Below are 18,899 nucleotides of genomic sequence, written 5' to 3'. Positions count from 1 at the left end.
CCCTAAACATTAACTGACAATGATATATGTCCAAGGCGTTTAGTGCAAAAACCTAGAAGCAATCAGTGTCCTTCAAAGGGGAGCTGGCTAATTAGCTTATGATACAGCCATGAAATAAAAATTAAGAAGACCAGACATGGTGGCTCATGCCTTTAATCCCAGCACTTTGGGAGGCCAAGTCGGGAGGATCCCTTGAGCTCAGGAGTTGAAGACCACCATGGGCAACATAGTAAGACTCCATCTCTACCAAAAAAATTAAATTAAATTAAATTAGCTGTGTGTGGTGGCATGCACCTGTAGTCCTAGCTACTCGGGAGGCTGAGGTGGGAGGATCCCTTGAGTCCAGGAGGTTGAGGCTGCAGTGAGCTATGATCATGCTACTGCCCTCCAGCTTGGGTAACAGAGGGAGACACTGTCTTAAAAAAATTAATTAATTAAAGTTTAAAAAGCAAGGTAAAAAATAGTGTGTATAGTTGATTACTTTTGTAGTACAGTAATTTTTAAAAAATATATATAGAAGGTAGATTGATAGATACACTGACATATGAATAATGTTCCCTCCCAAAAAACGTAAGAAGCTTTTAACAATAAATATATTTGTGAAGAGTAACTGAATTATTATTTTCGTGCCATTTGCAGATATTAGAGCTTTTAAAATTTTGTTCCCCCCATGTTTGCTATTTTTAAAAAATTAACACTTCATTAAATCTTTTAAATAAAAATCAAATAGCATTTATTGAGGCCTTATAATGTGCAAGGGACTGTGCTAAGCACTTTACCTGTAATACCTCATTACATTTTCACATTAACTTCTTATCTCCTTTTTACAAGTGAGGAGTTAGAGGCTCAGACAAGTGAAATCACTTGCTTGGGGACACAGAGCTAGAATGTGGCGGAGCTGCAATTTTAATGTACCTCTGTCTCATTTCAGAGCGTTAGCTCTCAACTGCCAGGCCACACTCTTCTACTTGCTCTTTATACCCTCATTGCTTAATGAGAGTACACTGGCAAACAACTGGAGTCTAATGAGATAATGTATGTGAAAATACTTTTCTAAGTATAGAGATGTTTGGGGAGGGCAGGCAAGGGTAGGGAATTTGTTTAAATTGGGCAGACCTGTCCACTGACCCCTAGACAGTCAGGATTTTTTTTTTTTTTTTTTTTTTTTTTTTTTTTTTTTTTACAAAACCAAGATCAACAACTTTCCTTTGTTCCTCCTTTAAAAATATTATAAAGTTATATTTACTTCCTTTTTCCCCTGATTATTGTTTACAAATTAAAATATGGAGAAATAAAAGCCATTTCATAATAGTCCTCACCCATAATTACTTTCAGATTTGAATGGCTATGTAACTATTACACACCCGCGTTTTATATAAACAGTAGCAACTAGACATTTGTTCAGTATCTTGCTTTTTCAGCCCTACAATATGTCTTGGCCATCTTTTTATATAAACACTTAAAAATCTACTTTTCTCTTTTAAAGTAGCTGCATAATATCCTATTCTGTGAATATAGATAGGTAGGCAGGTTGGTAGATAGATACATAGATGATAGATAACAGATATAGAGAGCTATGAAACTTTTAAAAATCACCTACTGAAGGACATTTAAGCTTCTTCCAATTGTTTGATTTCCTAATCAATGCCGTAATTAATACCCTTCCTAAGAAAGTTTAGAAGGATCTTTAGACTGAGTGTGATATTTGTCCACTGTAGTTGACGAGAGTGACCCCAAAGGACGCTGTACTGAGGGGAGGAGTATGTTTCACTGCGTGGAGAAACAAAGAACTCTCTCCTAAGCATGACCAACACATTCAGAGATAATAGGATTGCCAACAGGTGGGATGACCTGAAAAAGAACTCCTTGTTTTGACAGTTTAGTAATAGAGCAAAGACTTGCCACGATTGCTCAACACTGGCTGGATCAGAAGAGGAATTTCCAGACTCAGTTACAAGCACGGCTGGTGGAGGGCTGTGAATCCCACCAGACAGTCTGGAGACAGCTAGACAGGGAGATGAGCAGCAGAGCTCCAAATCAGGCAACAGCACGTGTGAAAGGAGCAGTGACCTGTGGGGAAACTCATAACTCACAGACCAAACCTCTTCCAGCAGAGGGCAGTGCCTCTGATACGAGACAGGGCCCACGCCAGCTGGAGCCAGAGCTGGGGACTTCGCTGGAGAGATAGCACCGGCCTGAGGTCAAGGAGAAATTGAACTAAACTCTCCTTTGAAGACTGTAAGTGACATTGGGGAATACTCAGGGAGGGACAGTGGGACCTCACACTACGATTCGCCTGTGTTCTAATGTCCAACAATTTAGGCTGAGTAATAAATCTCTTTATAGAGTTTGGCCATTTAGGGCTTGCAAGTAAGGGAATTTGGAGTCATTTTTGCTAGGCTGGCCACTGAGTCTCGCAGGTTTCTGGGTACATGCTTGAATTGAAAAGAAAGTGACACACCTAAAATACAGCCTAGACTCCTGGCCCTAGGGCTCTGTGGATCCGACACAAAGTTTACAAATAGAAAGCTAGCAAAGGGAAAGATAGTCGGAAGTAACAATTTTATCTAAAAATAGAAACTTAGAATCTAACACCAGAGTTACTACTTGCTTTTGAATTTCAAAGCCTACATAGAACGGCCTTTAAAACAAAACTTCAGCATGTAAGAGCCAGCCAAGCAAATTGTTATACATAAAGATAATCAACGATTAAAATAAATTAGTCTTTAGGCCTAAACCGTTTCCAATCAAATATTTCCTGAATATTGGTTACCTTTTCTGCCGTGTAGTGGTTGGAATCAAATGAGAACATAGCTGAGCAGAGTACCATAAAGTCTACTTCTAATGCTGCTGTTTTCGAGCCTTGTGATTTTTTTTTTTAAGTGACTTTAGTATTCGCTAGTAAAGTCAAGGCGGATCTACCAGACGGTAAAAGTACCGTGTGTGTTTGTCAGGCACGGCTAAGTAAAACGCACTGTATCTGAAGTCTAAGGGTAGTTTGCATGCATCTCTCAGCAAAATAGCAAGTGGAAGAAATACCAGCAAGGAGAATAAACTTTCTGGGCTGTTTGATTTCCCCTGCAACTTCTAGTCCAGGGATGTTTGGCGTTCTCCCGGTCGCTAGATTATTAGTCCGCAGGTTCCGCACCGGCCAGGGAGCGGCTCAAGTCCTGGGGCCGGGCGGCTGGAGGTTGCGGGTCGGAGGGGCTTCTACGGGTTTGGGGGTGGGACGGTCCGCGGCAGCCGCGGGCGGGTAAGGACTGACGCCGCAGGTTTCCAGAGGCCCGTTCCCGAGGCCGGAGTCCCGAACCGAAACCGTTCCCGGCCGGCTCGCTCGCTCAGCAGGGCGCGGCTCCAGCGCCACCCGGCTAGCCCCGAAGAGGTGGGACTTTCCCCACCGGAAGTGATCCCGTCCAGTCTCGGGGAACTGGGGCACCTCAGCCAGTGTGTCAGGGAAACCCTTCCGGGTGTGCGCTGGGGCGGGGGGGTGGGGGGTGGGTGAGAAAAAAAAAGAGGTGGGTTCGCCTGGAGTCCCTGCGGCCGCCGCCGGACGGCCCCCGCCCCTTTCCCCGCCGCGAGCAGCAGCGCTGGGGCAGCAGAGAGACAGAGGAGCCAGCGGGTGGCCATGGCCTTGGCGTGACAGAGCCTCCCCGGCGGCCGGGCGGGTGCTGACGGCGGGGTAAGCGGCGGTAGCTTGATTCGGGTGGGAGCCGGGGGAGGCGGCGGCCGGCGCCGCAGGTTCGGGGCGGGGGTCAGCCGGGTAATGTGCGTCCTTCTCCCCTTCACAGGCTGGACGACCCCCGCGGGAGCCGGGGCCCAGAAACCCGCCCGGGCAGCGGTAACTGGAACGGAGCCCTCAGGCCTGAGCCGGCTGGGCTGCGCGAGCAGGAAGCGGGGTCCCTGGGCCCCTTTGTGTGAAGGGCGGGGGAGGGGTGCCGGGCAGCCCCGGGCTGCGGGCTCCTCCGACGTCCGCCTCGCCGCGGGGTCCCCTCGCCGCGGCCCCCACCCTTTCCCTCCCGGGGGCACGCGCCTCTTCGCCACCCTCGCGGGGCTTTTCCCAGGCTCGCCCTCCTCCCCACGCCCCCTGCTTGGGCTGCAGTTCCTATAGGAAGGGCATTACCATCCCTTCCCCACCCTCCCCGACTCTACGCTCTTTCCCCTCCCCCTCCTGTAACTTCCTCTTCTTCCCCGGTTGGGCCCTCTGTTCGTCTGCACTCTCCTCCCCAGTTCGCAGATTTCCGCCCACCTTCCGCCTCGTCTAGCCGCGCCGCAGCTAGCGGGGTGATCTTTCCCCCACTCTGGTAGGAGTTGGTGAAGGTGAGACTCATGAGGGAATACAAGGTAGTGGTGTTAGGGAGTGGAGGGGTTGGCAAATCTGCCCTTACTGTGCAGTTTGTCACTGGGACTTTCATTGAGAAATATGACCCCACCATTGAAGATTTCTACCGCAAAGAGATCGAAGTGGACTCTTCCCCCTCCGTGCTGGAAATTCTGGACACCGCAGGAACTGAGCAGTTTGCCTCCATGAGAGATCTCTACATCAAAAACGGCCAAGGTTTCATCCTGGTTTATAGCCTGGTTAATCAACAGTCTTTTCAGGTAACCAAACCAAGTCTAAGGGGGTGTGGTAATCCGACATCGACTTCTGGGTTGCTTGAACCGTGCATTAATGACTGTGCTTTGCTTTTAAAAGTTAGACATGACGCATTTTTGAGGTTACTCCTGCCATGGAAGACTATCGGATTGTTTCTATAGAGCGTAGTAAAGTAACAAGCGTCAACAAATATTTTAAAGCTATTTTTAAGTGAAAGAAAAGTGAAAAAGAAACGTCAGTCTGTGTATATTTCGCCTGGAATATATCCTTCTAAAGTTGCTTGCTCAATTCAACAAGTATTGATTAACTTACACAACAAAACATCTAACAAATAATATCGGGTAAATAGAGCACTTTGAAAAAATTATTTGGAGCCGATTATCTGTTGCACAGATAAGTCCTCTATGTCTGTCCCACCCACACCTTCCCCTCCCACCCCCCAACACCCCCTCCCGCCGCCCTCCCCTTCTCTCTCAAGTTTCTCAACTAGATTCATAAATCTTAGTGTTGCAAGACGAAGAACTCAAGACCTGCCTTCTAGGCATTTTACTTAATTACTTGGGGCGTGTAGTAGGAAGGAAAGTTACTAATAGAAAAGACTAGTACCTAGAATTAATATCCAACAAAAATCAGGAATGACTTTTTCTGCAGTTGAACCAAATTGTTTCTGGTAACATTGCCTGTATTTACAGAAAATATGTGGGTCTGGGAACACTGAACAAGTGCAGATTTCTTACTCCGGCTGGGTGGCCAAACTGGATGTGGTCCAATCTCTTAGAAAATCTGTCCTGTCCTTCACTGGGAAACAGACTGAAGGTTTAACTTTATTTTAGGAGATGCAATGTGTGTTTCTATTTATTCCTTGAAAATGAATAACCTCATATTGACCCATTATATTGACCTCCATTGATTTAGGAAATGGATATATTTTTTCTGCATTTAAAGGTATGCACTTAATGTAGCTTACTTAAGAGACCTTAAGTGCTTTAGCCAATACAATGTGCTAATTCCACTTTCTTTAGTATTTTAAATTAAAGTACTATAGTGAACTTTCCCAGTAACCTGATAGAACAACTTCCGGGATTTTTTTTTTAAGATGATAAATTCTGGGGAAATAAATCAAAGCTATTGAGACCAAACTAAATTCATTTTATGTAGGCATAAATTCCCAAACAATAGTATCATAAAAACATTTTCCTCCAGAAAGTGCCAAAGTACTGAAGGTGCTGTTTGACAGGCATTTTTTCCCTAAAGGATCCTCAGGAGATTTGTTATTCTATCAGCTTACTCTCTGGAGGCTGAGAGTCTTTTGAAGGGTGTTTCATAAGATTTCTGTTATATCCATTTCTGTTATAGACATGAATTGGGAGTGAAAAACTGTGCCATTATTTCAGTGGAGATGTAAACTCTTTTGAGCCCAAATGCCCTAAGTTTGGATTTTCAGCTGAACTTATGTTTCCATAAAGACAATGGGAAATAAGCGTAACCTAGAAATCTGAGTTGATACATGATCAAACCAAATTGATACAAATATCAAATAACTACATTTTTATAGATTTTCACAGTCCCTTGCTTTTCCGTAGGCCCACATGTGAATATTCTGTACTTACTATGACTTCCAATTAAGCATACTTTCTATTTAAGGCAAACTTTTAAAATTATGAAATATTACCAAAATTGGTGATTTTTATAATTAAATCTATAATATTGTATTAAATCAATACTTGCCCCCACCTCCCAAAATTGATGCTACTAGAGAATTGCTAACGCTCTTATCTTTTGTAATTCGTTGTAACTACTTGGAAAAAGTAATACGCATGGGGAAACAAGTAGTAAAAACAAACACAGGCAAAAAAAAAAAATGATTTATTCCCACCCGGACTCCCCTTGCACTGTCCTTCCCAGGAGTTGCTCACTGTTACAGTAGTTTCTAGTGAATTTAAGTGTATTTTAAGGTGTTTGATTTTACTGGAATAAATGCATACCATTCAATTTAAAATAAAACATTTAAGTGTATCCATCTGGTTGTAACTCTTTTATTCTAGGCATTACAAAGTGGTTTTTGTTCCCACTTAAAACACTTTCACTCAAGCCCTCTTGCTACATGGCTAGGAATGCATAGATGCTGCAATCCTGTGCTAGGATAACAGGTGTTACAAGGAGTGATGACAAGCAGGCAGGTTTAGGGAGATGGCCAAACATCCTTATGTACGAATGGATTAATCATTTGGAAACTTGCTTTTTTAATCAGTATAGACTGGGGGTGGGTAAAAGTGATTATATGAGTCAAGGTTAATGTGCAACCCATGTTTTATATTCTTGACAAACCCAGCGGGTAGGGTCTCTGGAAATTATCTAGTTCTTACTTCAGTGGACAAAATGATGACGTTTTCTCTGTTTAGGTGTGATTTCATTTTGGATTCAGCTTTATATACTCACTGAGGTATGACTTTTTGTAATACTGTAATATTTCTGTTATGGTTATACAAACAGCATAATGTTTTTCTTTCTCTTTGTGATTGCTTGAATAGGATATCAAGCCAATGAGAGATCAAATTGTCAGAGTGAAGAGATATGAAAAAGTCCCACTAATCCTAGTAGGAAATAAAGTGGATCTGGAACCAGAAAGAGAGGTTATGTCTTCAGAAGGCAGAGCTCTGGCTCAAGAGTGGGGCTGTCCTTTCATGGAGACATCGGCAAAAAGTAAATCAATGGTGGATGAACTTTTTGCTGAGATCGTCAGGCAAATGAACTATTCATCCCTGCCAGAGAAGCAAGATCAGTGTTGTACAACTTGCGTCGTCCAGTAAAAAAGATAACCTCAATCATGGCCATACCGAGCAGGTTAGTTTTTGATGGAACTGTATGAATCAGGTAGTGTTTTGTTTTTTGATCAAGTATAACAAAAAGCTGGTTAGTGTTAATATACCTGGCACTGCCTTGAATTTCTTTATTTTTAAAATAACATTTTCCATCACACAAAACAGTCAACATTCAATGAAGAAAATTTTTTTAAATGCAGATAAGCAAAGCAGAGGTAAGAAATTGCTTATATTTCCATCACCAGGATTTTAAGTGAGTTATTTTTCTTCCTTCTCTGCTTTATTGGTAACATTTCTTTGGGTTGAGTTAAACCATAATACACTTTTTCCCTGTTCTTCTGATTTAGCATCCAAAATGCACAGGAGAGCACTCAGTAATAATTTCAGAAGTTTTGTGGTATTTTCTGCACTTTTATGTTTTTATGTCCTGAGCCAGCAAATTGCTGCAATTAAAATCACCAATTTACTAATCACCAAGTGCTTGATTAACAATACAATTATTTAATCAAATTCATCTGTACCTAACACTTGAGGGACTTAAGTGACCTCTGATAATAACAAATTATGGTGCCACAATGTACCCTGACTTCATTATAAATATACGGTCCAGAAGATAATCTGGTTGAATTATCTGTGATGTGTTAGAAGGAACAGTTTCATGCATAAAAGAAAATTATTCAGTTTAATAAATTATAAGATTAATAGGAACAGTAACAAACCTTCAGGCCTTTCACTGAGTTAAATGATAACTTACAAGTTTTTTTTAATGAATGAGTTTTTTAAAAAACTCATACTTTTTTAAAAGTAAGGTTATGTAAAACGAAGCATTTAAAACAAGATTATTTATGCCATGATCTTTTAGTCTAGATTGTAATTGAGCAAATAGTCTCACTTAGACAGTAACACTTAGATAATAAGGTAAAACAACCAACATTGTGAATGACTGAGAAACCGCAGCAAATGCCATACTAGCCTGACAGTATCAGGAATGAAATTGATCTTCCTGAGCCAAGGCTGACCTCGAGTCTAGGAGGCAGTGTTGCAAATGGCAACAGGCATTTCAGATTGGAGCAATGATTCCTAATCAAGGGTTTGGCTTTGTGTATGCTCTCCGGAGAAAAGACTAACAGTCCCTAATTTATCTTTTCAGACAAGGTCTCCTGTCAGATAGTGTCATCTTTGAAAATGAAGGATGACAACAATGCTTTATTTAAAATGCTTTCACTCATCAGCCTTTAGCATACCAGAATATGATGAAAACTCATTTATTTTCTTACGTCTAGCTACATCTATTATTTTATAAAGTCACTTTTCAGACCCTAGTCCAGCTTATGTTTGGTTGATAGCATCGCACTTGCAGTATAGTCTTTTGAGGAGGGGAGAGGCTTATGGATCAAGTCCCATATTCTTGCTGCTGTAATCTCTCTCCTTAAATTGTAAGCCAGCTTCACATTTGAACAAGTTCTGTGTGGTGATTGCGTCTTTACTGTTTTGCTCTATTTTTCTATCTGACACTTACTGGGCAGATAACGTAAGTGTCTATACACATTTTGTGTTAGTTTTATCATCTTTTAAAAAATTAACCAACTCCCATGAAATGTTCCCAGTTTTCCTTCCATCATTAGTGTAGACAGCTATAGGAGGTTAACTGAATAAAATTGGTCTCATGCATGTAGAGAGCCAGCTGTCTCAGCCAAATTGGCAGGTGAATAATTTCTAAAGCTATTTTTGAACCTCTTTTCTGAATCATTTCTGAGTTTATTTCATTTGGTAACTTTTTGTGATCTAAATTATTTTTAACCTATTTAGTTACCTACAGGAATGAGTACATAGTTTTTTTTTAGTATCTCAAGCCAACTATGTTTATATTTTTTGTTAATTAACATACTAAAAAATGGAAATTATTATTAATACCTATAATCATTTTTATAGTAGTGGATCAAGTTCTCTGTGTAGGTTTTTGTTTGTTTTTGTAAGCAGAATATATAAATGAAGATGTTAGCCTTGAAATAAAATATCCAATAAGCTGAATTTCTAAAAATATTAAGGGGAACTCCCTGACCAAGATCTTTTAGAACAAAGTGCACTATATGCAGGGTTTTTTTTTCTGACATCAAATAAAATTGAACTGATTCCCATATATGGGAACCTCTAATCTGAGGCTAGTAAAATTTGTGGTTGTCCTTGTTCACCATTTACCTAAGAAGAAAAGAAAATAGATGGTGGATTTTGAATCCTATGGCTTGAGTCATGGAGCTTTGAAATCTGTCAGACCCAGATCTAAATTGAATATCAGACTTTGACAGGTAAAGTTGATTTGAGAAATGTTTGTCACTAATATTTAGAAGAGTACCTTGTCCAAGTTAGAAATAATAGGATGTAAATCAGAAACACTGTTATTGTTGTTATTTGGTTGTTTTTAACTGAGAGGGAAAATTTATTAATGCTCTAAGAATTGCTTCTGGTAATTCCTCACATTTATGTCTTAACATCTTTCAATTTGGGTCACTGGTCTCGTGCCTAACACCTGTTTATCTGCATGGCTCCCAGGATTGTTTCCTCACCTTTTACCCTCCCATTGGCAGTAACTTTAGTGTAAGTTTGGAAGCATAACCAGATTCCTTATACACTGCCATCATCCTGATTTATTTACTGATCTGAGGAGCATATGATCAAGTACTTTGAAGGGACTTCTTTTGCTGTATAGCAGCAGTATAATGGAAACCCGGGTCAGCATTGTCGCCCTGTTCTGGTTTCATTCACTATATCATAGCTCTTCTGTGCTGGTATAAATTATTGGCAGTTCACTGTTTTGGTATATTTTTGTTGAGAAGGATTGATGTTTGTTAATAATCTCATAATACTATAAAAGAAGTAATTCATTGTCCTGTGGGAGTTCAGGGAAAGGAGAGACCACGACCAATTAGAACAGAGTTTCTTAACATTCTGGGATCTTTGCTGTTTGGGGCTGTCCTGTGCATTGTCAGATGTTTAACAGCATCCCTAGCTTTTACCCACTAGATGACAGTAGCATCTTCCTCATCCCCCATTACGACAAGAATATCTCCAGAAATTGCCAAATGCCCCCTGGGGACAAAAATTGCCCTTGGTCAAGCGCCACTGAGTTAGAGATATTGGGAGCACTAGCATTTGAATCAGGCTTTGAAGATGGGTAGGACTTGAGGGGATTGGTGGTAGGGGTGGGGGGTGTCAGTGTCGACTTTCAAACAGAAAGAATGCCAAGAAGGAGCATAATCATATCCTAAAATATTCTGTCGATTCCCTAATAGGAAGGGGGAAGTACAGTAAAGGTGTCTCTTAAATGTGACAGTTTGATATATCCTTTTGGCAAATAGAATATTTTAAAGATGATTTTTCAAGGATTCCTTTATGTCAGTCCAGTATTGATGAAAGTGATAAAGAAAGAAAATGGGGGAAAGGGTGTTATTCACTGTGGTTTGAAGGTCTCCTGTAAGATTTTATACCATTTTTCTCAGTGTACTATGGAACAGGTTCTCCCAACTAGAGTAAATGGTGCATAAGAGTACCAAACACTGGGAAGCAAACTGAAAGGACAAAGATCATTATTTATGTCAGCCCAGTTCATTATATATTTCAGCCTGAAGAAAAAGAGAGATTCTTGGTTCAAGACTAGCACGTCATTTTACATGGCAGCAGAATGCCTGGGATGCTAACAAAGGCTACTGAAAGGCTAAACCCTATTTGAACATCATTTTAGTCTAGCTAGACTTAACTATTCCTAAATACAGTGGAATTGATGAACATTTTCAGGGTTTTTTTAAATAAAAAAATATAGAATCAGAATGGTTTTTAATTTTTTTAACTTTTAATTTTAGTTTTTAATTTTTATGGTATGCTGGGGGTTTAGCAAATGTGAGGAGAAAAATCCTCAAATCACATCCCATAAAATTTCCTATACAAGGTAAATATTAATAATATCAGTAAAACGCTGGGGTGGAATTCTGTTGTAGAAGTTATAGTTTTGTTAGATACTTCTTTTTTTCCCACTGCTCTATTTGCATATCACTTTGAATGGGGAAAATGGCTTATTTAAAATGCTCATCTGTCATCCAGTTCACATGGTGAGTCAAAGTGGAGCAGAGGAGTTGGAGGAAGAAGCATGCTTTGGGGGTGGTATGTACCATAAAGGCCCTCAGCGAATCTTGGGTAAAAGGGAAAAACAAAACCACCTTGCCCTTTCTACTACCCCTAATTCTCCCAGACCTTCACTGAATTCATAGGGTTGGTTCATGGTTTGAGACTTGAGAGTGGACAGGTGCCTAGTTAGACCTGCTCTGGATGTGGAGGTGTCTGGTGATTAGAAAGACTCTTTGTATATCTGTTCCCTCTTTAATTGCTTCCTTTTAACCTCAAGATTAGGCTTTTATTGCAGAATAAAATACATATGAGCCATTCAGTTTTACTCCATTACCTCTCTGGCTTAGAATGAACCATCAGTAGAATTAACAAAAATTGCATTATAGAGTTGGAGAATTGCCACCAAGGAAGTGTTCTAGCCATACTACAGAAAAGATTCTCCCCATGGGATTACTTCTCAGTAGAATTCTACAATTCAGAAGATAATATCAGTAAGAAAAACTTAAGTCCTGTCAGCTGTTAGAAAAACATATCCAATCAAAAACATACTCCCAAGTAGTTTTAATTAGGCAATCTTAGGAATATCAAATTCAGAAAAAGCAATTTAGAGTTGAGGGGAGTACTAACTTACCTGGTCTAATTCAAAGCTAGCAGCTGGAATTGGATCACTGGGCTCACACTGCTGTTTATTATCACTGGACTTAGTGATAATATGTGAGATCTCAGAATTGAACTCATCATATTAATTTAAACATTCAGAGATTTTAGGTCTAGTGCATAAGCAATATAGCTAATCCCATCCCTTCTACCCTGGGTTCACTATAAACATTTAGTGAGCTTGAAGAATCACACATGAAGATGTGTGATTCTACCTCCATTCAAGGATTCTATGCCATAGGTTCCGCTTTTGCTCTCTGTGTTTAATGGGTGACAGTGAACAAGTTTAAAGATCTAGTCCTCCCACTCCAACCCTAGTAAGTTTCATGAGTGTTATGCACATTAGCATAGAGAAACAAAAAAGATATTTAACAAAAACATAACCCGTATCAGAGGAATTCCAGCCTGAGGCCAGATGCAGTGGCTCATACCTATCATCCCAGCACTTTGGGAAGCCGAGGTGGAAGGATTACTTGAGGCCAGGAGTTCGAGACCAGCCTGGGCTATGTAATGAGACCCCCCCGACTCTACAAAAAATAAAAACAAAAAAATTAGCTGGGTATGGTGGTGTGTGCCTGTAGTCCTAGCTGTTCAAGAGGCTGGGGTAGGAGGATCCCCTGAGCCCAGGAATTCCAGGTTGCAGTAAGCTACGATTGCACTACTGCACTCCAGCCTGGATGACAGAGCAAGATCCTGTCTCTGAAATTAAAATTATTAAAATAATAATTTTAATAGTTTATTAAAATTATTAAAATAATAATTTTAATAGTTTATTAAAATTATTAAAATAATTTTAATAGTTTATTAAAATTATTAAAATAATTTAATAGTTTATTAAAATTATTAAAATAATTTAATGTTTTATTAAAATTATTAAAATAATTTAATGTTTTATTAAAATTATTAAAATAATTTAATGTATTAAAATAGCACTTTTGATGATTTATTAACATTATTATTAAAATAATGATTTATTAAATTATAATTCCAGCCTGATGTTTTGCTAATACAACTAACTTTTAACTTGTGTATAAAATGCTAATTAAATATGAAAGGAAATTCATTTTCAAAAAGGTATTTTGGTTAAATCCCAAGAATATCATATCCCTAAAACTAGAAAAAAATTAAAAGTGATTATGATTACACGCTAATATTTGTGAGAGAGAGAGAGAGAGAGAGACAATGCTGGTAAATACCATTGTATTTAGATAAGGTAAGTCCAGTTAAGCTAAAAAGACATTCATAAACTGCTAAGCCTTTCAGGAGCCTTTGTTAACATACCAGGCATTCTGCTGCCGTGTGAAATGATGTGCTAGTCTTGAATCAAGAATCCCCTTTTTTTCTTCAGGCTGACATAAATAATGATCTTTGTTCCTTTTGTTCTGTGTTTGGTACTCTCGTATACCAATTTACCCCACTTGGGAGACCCTATTTATTTCATAATTTCCTGAGCAAAAGGTTTGGATTAGTGTGTGTTTTTTGTGTTTTTTTGTACTTTCCTATAATATTGCATTAGTAAAAAGCTAGAAAGTAAAACCAAACAATTAAGTAAGAGTTTGAATAGAAGCTTCCAGAGTTAAGATTTGTTGAGTGTCTTGCCGGAAACTTGAGAGTGAGGTCGAGGATAACTTGTGTTCTATCTTGAAAGCTGCAAGTTATACATTTGCAATGTGCTTGAATGTGATATCCTGCAAGTTAAAAAGTGCTGATTTGACCAGCTGCCTTTAAACCTTCAGCAATTTATATTTACGTAAATGAAAGTGTTAGTATATTGAAAATTTTGCTGTCACTGTGGAGCAAGAGCATTTACACTTGAAATTCTAATCTGAAAGAGACTGTTGTTTTTGTTTAATGCCAGCATTTTACTTCAGGATTTATTACTGCAGATAATTATAATTTATTACTCTTGAAAAGTAGCTAGGATTAATACTTTGTTTGCTTAAAGGTATGCCTAATGTTAATATTGTAGAGCCTAACTCAGGATTTATCTATATCTCTTGATTTCACAGGAGTATTGTCATCCTGTGGATGTGGATAGACCAAATGTTACCCGGGTTTTTAGAGGGTGGGAGGTGATTAATATATCGCGTTTTATTCAATATAGATTATGGTTAGTAAAATGATTTGATTATTAATATTTATTTTGGCTAGAAATAAATAATAACTACTTTCTGAATTTGATTTTAGAGAATGCTTGAAGAGGTCTTCAATATTTAAGAGAAATAATCATTTTTGAAAATCCCAACCTCTTTATAATTGTTTGATTTAAAAAAGGAAATGAAAATTTATAGCAAATTCATTAATTCAAACTAATTGAAGGAAGTCTTGTCTAAATTACTAAAAAGTATTCATAATGAATAATTTTTATTCATAATACTGCATATATAATGAAATACTGTTGTATTCAAGTAGGTATAGAAATTCCAGCTAGGCTAAAAAATATAAAGCTCCTTAGTCTGGATATCAAACTTACAATCCTGGTAGTCTAGAAATTTATAACATTGTTGGAAAAGGAAATCAAATTTACAACAACCCTGTGAAGAAAGTATTTTTATCCCTTTTTCGATGATGAGGAAACCGGACTTGCCCAAGCTTAAATAACTGGTATCCTAATTAACAATTTAATGCAAAGTGTCTTTTAATTGGAAGAATGTTTCTATAATAATTTCTACAGAGGCAGACTTCTGTTCTATTTTTTCCTAATGTGTTTAGGTAGCACAATTTCAATAATGAGCAGAGTGATGTTCTTTAATAGTAATCATTTTTATGATATAGCTGCTAATAAAGCATTATCTCAGGCTCTTTGAACACTAATAGAAGTGTAGCTGTCAAGTGAAATTAAAATTATGCATTTATAAACATTGGTAGAGCCCTTAAATGATTATAAACTGGTTTCCCTTGGCATTCTTTCATAGTTGCTGTTCTACTTTTGTTTCTGGCTTTATGATAACATTTTTTATCTCATGCATTCAAAAACAAACATAACTCTACTCACCTAGAAGCTATTTGGTGATTCAGCACAGTTGAAGGACGCTCTATCTGTCTGAACGATAGATTTTTTTTTCCCTAGTATTAGCTGGAAGGGCAGAAATCTGTGAGCTATAAGAACAGGGAATGAGGAATCCCAGTAATAAAAGAAGATCCTGTGGTTGGGAGGATGTCCCCAAAAAAGGGCAGACCCAAGTGGAAAATGTGAACTGCTGCTATCACCTAGCATCTGACCTAACCTAGGCGCCTAGTAGGTGCTCAGTATCTAGACCTTGATTGAATTTCCTTCCTTCCTCCCTTCCTCCCTCCCTCCCTCTTTCTTTTCTTTTCTTTTCTTTTTTCTTTTCCTTTCTTTTCTTTTTTCTTTCTGCAGTCCCCCCACCTTGGCCTCCCAGAGTGCTGGGATTACAGACATGAACCACTGTGCCCGGCCTGAATGATGTTTTCTTATTTTAATCTCTCAAAAAACTAAATTTAGGAAAAGTCTAACATACTGCCAATTAACTCATAATTAACATGCATTTGATAACAATACCCTTTCCAGTTAAAATGTGAAGAGATCAAGTTCAATGTAGAAGCAGCATTTGCAACAACTTTTATACTGTAAGATCATTTAAACCAGTAAGGATATTTTTAATATTGCATAAGTATAATACAAGTATAAGGCATAATAATATTGTAAAAACAAGCTAGAATAGCTACACACATGCACACACAAAGTGCATTATATCCAATGCATCACTTCTGTGTTTCTATTTTTTTTAATGACTTATCAGGATGAGGGAAAATTAACTTTCTACTTTAACTGAAGTTTGTTATTCTTGTTACCACTTCTCTGTGTATATAGATCTGTTGTCAGTGTTCTCTTTTTAAACTATATATTTCTACATTTTTATGACATGTTTATCTTAATTGCAGATAAAACTCAGAGGAAATTTGCACAGATGCTGCTTTGGAGAACTTTACAACCTGGGTTGCAGAACTGAGCCTTGGTAAACCTGTCTCTATTACAGCATGTTGCCATACATCTATTTAAGTGCGTAAGGTCTTTGGCCTTCAAGATCCATCGACCTTAAACAGGAATGCTTAGCACGTTTACCATACGTTTAAAATCTATTCTTTATCAATCAGTCCTTTTATAGCTTTCTAAGTTCTTATTGATGGCTAATATGCAAGGGTTAATTTTTAATATTTTAATTGATTTCTTTAATCAGTTTCTCGACTTGTATTTATTAAATACTCAAACTCAGTATTACCTACTCAATGCCTTTTAAAAGAAAGTTATAATGGAGAAAAAATTGAGCCTTAAACAAATGGTTACTTCTGTATATTACCTCGTACCAGTGCTTCATCCTATTTGTAAAATCTTTCTCCTTTAAAATTATTGGTTAATACTTTGAGACTTTGTTTACGTGTGGCAGTGTTGTAAAAAGAAACTAAAGATCACATTTTACCTGTATGGATGGAATATCCCTTTTCTTCAAGTGCAGTTTGTGATGTGTGGGTTTTTTTTTTGTAATTAACATGTTCTGAAAGTTACAATTGATATTTGAAATTGACTGTAGAGCATTTATTTGAAGAGTTAAGCATTCAATTCCATTAGGTTTTCACATGTGTTAATCTCATTTACAGCATTGAATTGCGGCAGTAACATTTTCCTTTCTGTGAAGTTCTAAATTTAGTTATGACCTATTTAGCAATGCCTTTGAAAAGGGATATTGTATCCATGGTAAATTAATTGTATACCTAAACAGAGATAGCTCATCTTTGCCTATCAGGCTTCTAATTGACATCTAGTAGACTTCTGCACATGTAAAATTGAATTCAAATAAAATCATACACACTTTCTAGTTCTTAATATTTGTCTTTCTGAATAATAGTTTAAAGCAATATTTGTTAAAGTTTTCTTGCACTATCACAATTGCTTTTTAGTTATTTCTCAAGAAGCATGTTCGTAGTAGAGACAAAATCTGTGTAACAGGAGGGAGAATAGCGCCAAGTCTCTGGGCTATTTTTTATTTTTGCAAATGTGCTTTCTAATAGCCATTGCCTTCCATGTTGTTTACCTAATCAGCACATTTTGTCTGAATACTTGAACATTTTAACAGTAACGCAGGTATAGAATCAGAAAGGAAACTTATGCAGAGTAATATTTTGGTTCAGTTTTAACATCGTGACAATGAGGGCTTTTTCTAGCAATGATTTTTAAATTGTATAAGTTTGGCAGTATTTTATTGTTGAGTTTTTATTTGGTTTTAGTTGTGTGCTTTTCATTTGCAGAAGTTAGTAACTGCAGCTCACCTACTGCACCAAAGTTCTCAATTTTAGGAGCCCAGCTTTAGTCATTTGAACATGCTTCTAAATAAAATAAAACAAAACCAAAACTATACTTTTGATCTATAATAATAGCTCAATAACTTTGTCAAGGAAAGCTCTAATATATGCAGTGATGGTTTATGAAAGGGTGTGGCAATTTTAAATTTATATTGTGTGTGATGTTCAACTAATGTGGTATCTACATTCATGTGAGTTATGGGTCAGCATGACCATTAATTATTGAGTAGAAATTGATTAAACTTTGATTTCCTTTTTTTAAATCGTGTTGCATTTGATTCCTGAGCAAATTCCCTCAAAGTGAACTCTTGTTCTTAAATTTTGAATTTTACCATGAGATTGTAAAGATAGAGGCAATTGAAACATTTTTCCTTATTTATGAACTGCTTGAAATGAATACTTAATTTAAGTTTGCACTTTAATACCAAACTTAAAACCAAACACTCATTTAAAAGTAGGTTAAGTGATCATGGATCATTGTTATTAGCTTTGTGGCTTTGTGAAATTCTAAAGGAATCAATAATTCATCATGATTTAAATTTTCTAGAGATTTTGATTTTTTTTATAACGTTTCTTTCCTGTAGATTGTGTTCTTGTTTCTCTCTCTCTCTCTCTCAGAATTACAGTGTTCATTGTCATTGACCTCAGCAGCAAATTTGACTTGAATTCACTTAGGATCGCAGGAATCAGGGGAAAGTGATTTTAAAGGTGGTTTCTCCAGCACATTTTAAGAAAAGGGACCAAAAGTTATTTTAGCTTCCTCAATAGATTGCATGTTGCTTATTAGGATAATAAATTAATATTAAATGCAATATATGTCTTGTCTTTACTATGGCATCTATTTAGGAGTTGTTCAAATCACTGCAGTAGGGCTCTGCAAATAAAATAATGTAACCTATTATCACGGATCTAATGTACTGTAACTTTATCAGTGAAAGGTAAAATCTCAACAAGTACAAACATTGAACAATTACCTATAAAGATTTGTAAAAGTAAAATTTTTCCAATAGATTTCATTCTTGTCATTTTGTAAGACGACCCTGCAGTCCACCTGTTTGTAACTTTTTTAATAAAATAGACATCTGTATTACTGAGGTTGGTTTCTTTAATTATTTGGTGTATTGCTTCATGTTCTGGATTTGCTAACTTATAAATCTTTCTCAAAACTGAAAATCATTACTTTTTATCAAAATGATCATGTGTATTGCAGTACATGTTTAAACAAAGTTAAACATTCACTCGCTTGTTTCCTTAGCTACCATTCTGGAATATTTTGGGGGAAAACTGAGAATGATATGCCCTAAAATATAGTATGTAATCAATTTGAATAATTTGTAAATAAGTCAGAGATTATAGACAATGGCTGAAAATGAATGATGTGTATA

At 37.5% G+C, this 18,899-nt stretch overlaps 1 protein-coding gene across 3 annotated transcripts; it reads left to right on the top strand.

Annotated features, from left to right (window-relative positions):
* The first annotated feature begins 2,168 nt into the window (after positions 1-2,168).
* Positions 2,169-18,608, top strand: RAP2C (RAP2C, member of RAS oncogene family). 3 transcript variants are annotated; one of them, XM_030806976.1, is made up of 5 exons: positions 3,490-3,679; positions 3,789-4,317; positions 4,439-4,599; positions 7,126-7,438; positions 16,099-18,608. In XM_030806976.1, the coding sequence occupies exons 3-4, from the start codon at positions 4,525-4,527 to the stop codon at positions 7,402-7,404; spliced, it is 354 nt and encodes a 117-aa protein (XP_030662836.1). In that variant the 5' UTR covers positions 3,490-3,679; positions 3,789-4,317; positions 4,439-4,524; the 3' UTR covers positions 7,405-7,438; positions 16,099-18,608. The 3 variants fall into 3 exon arrangements, with proteins under 3 accessions (XP_030662835.1, XP_030662836.1, XP_030662833.1); XM_030806975.1 differs by lacking the exon at positions 3,490-3,679 and adding an exon at positions 2,169-2,238 and having other exon boundaries at positions 3,789-4,599; XM_030806973.1 differs by having other exon boundaries at positions 3,789-4,599.
* Positions 18,609-18,899: the final 291 nt, after the last annotated feature.

The sequence above is a fragment of the Nomascus leucogenys genome, chromosome X (assembly GCF_006542625.1).
Source record: "Nomascus leucogenys isolate Asia chromosome X, Asia_NLE_v1, whole genome shotgun sequence".
NCBI lineage: Eukaryota > Metazoa > Chordata > Mammalia > Primates > Hylobatidae > Nomascus > Nomascus leucogenys.
Note: the sequence above shows the minus strand (reverse complement) of the source record. Positions and strands in the feature narration are given on the sequence as shown.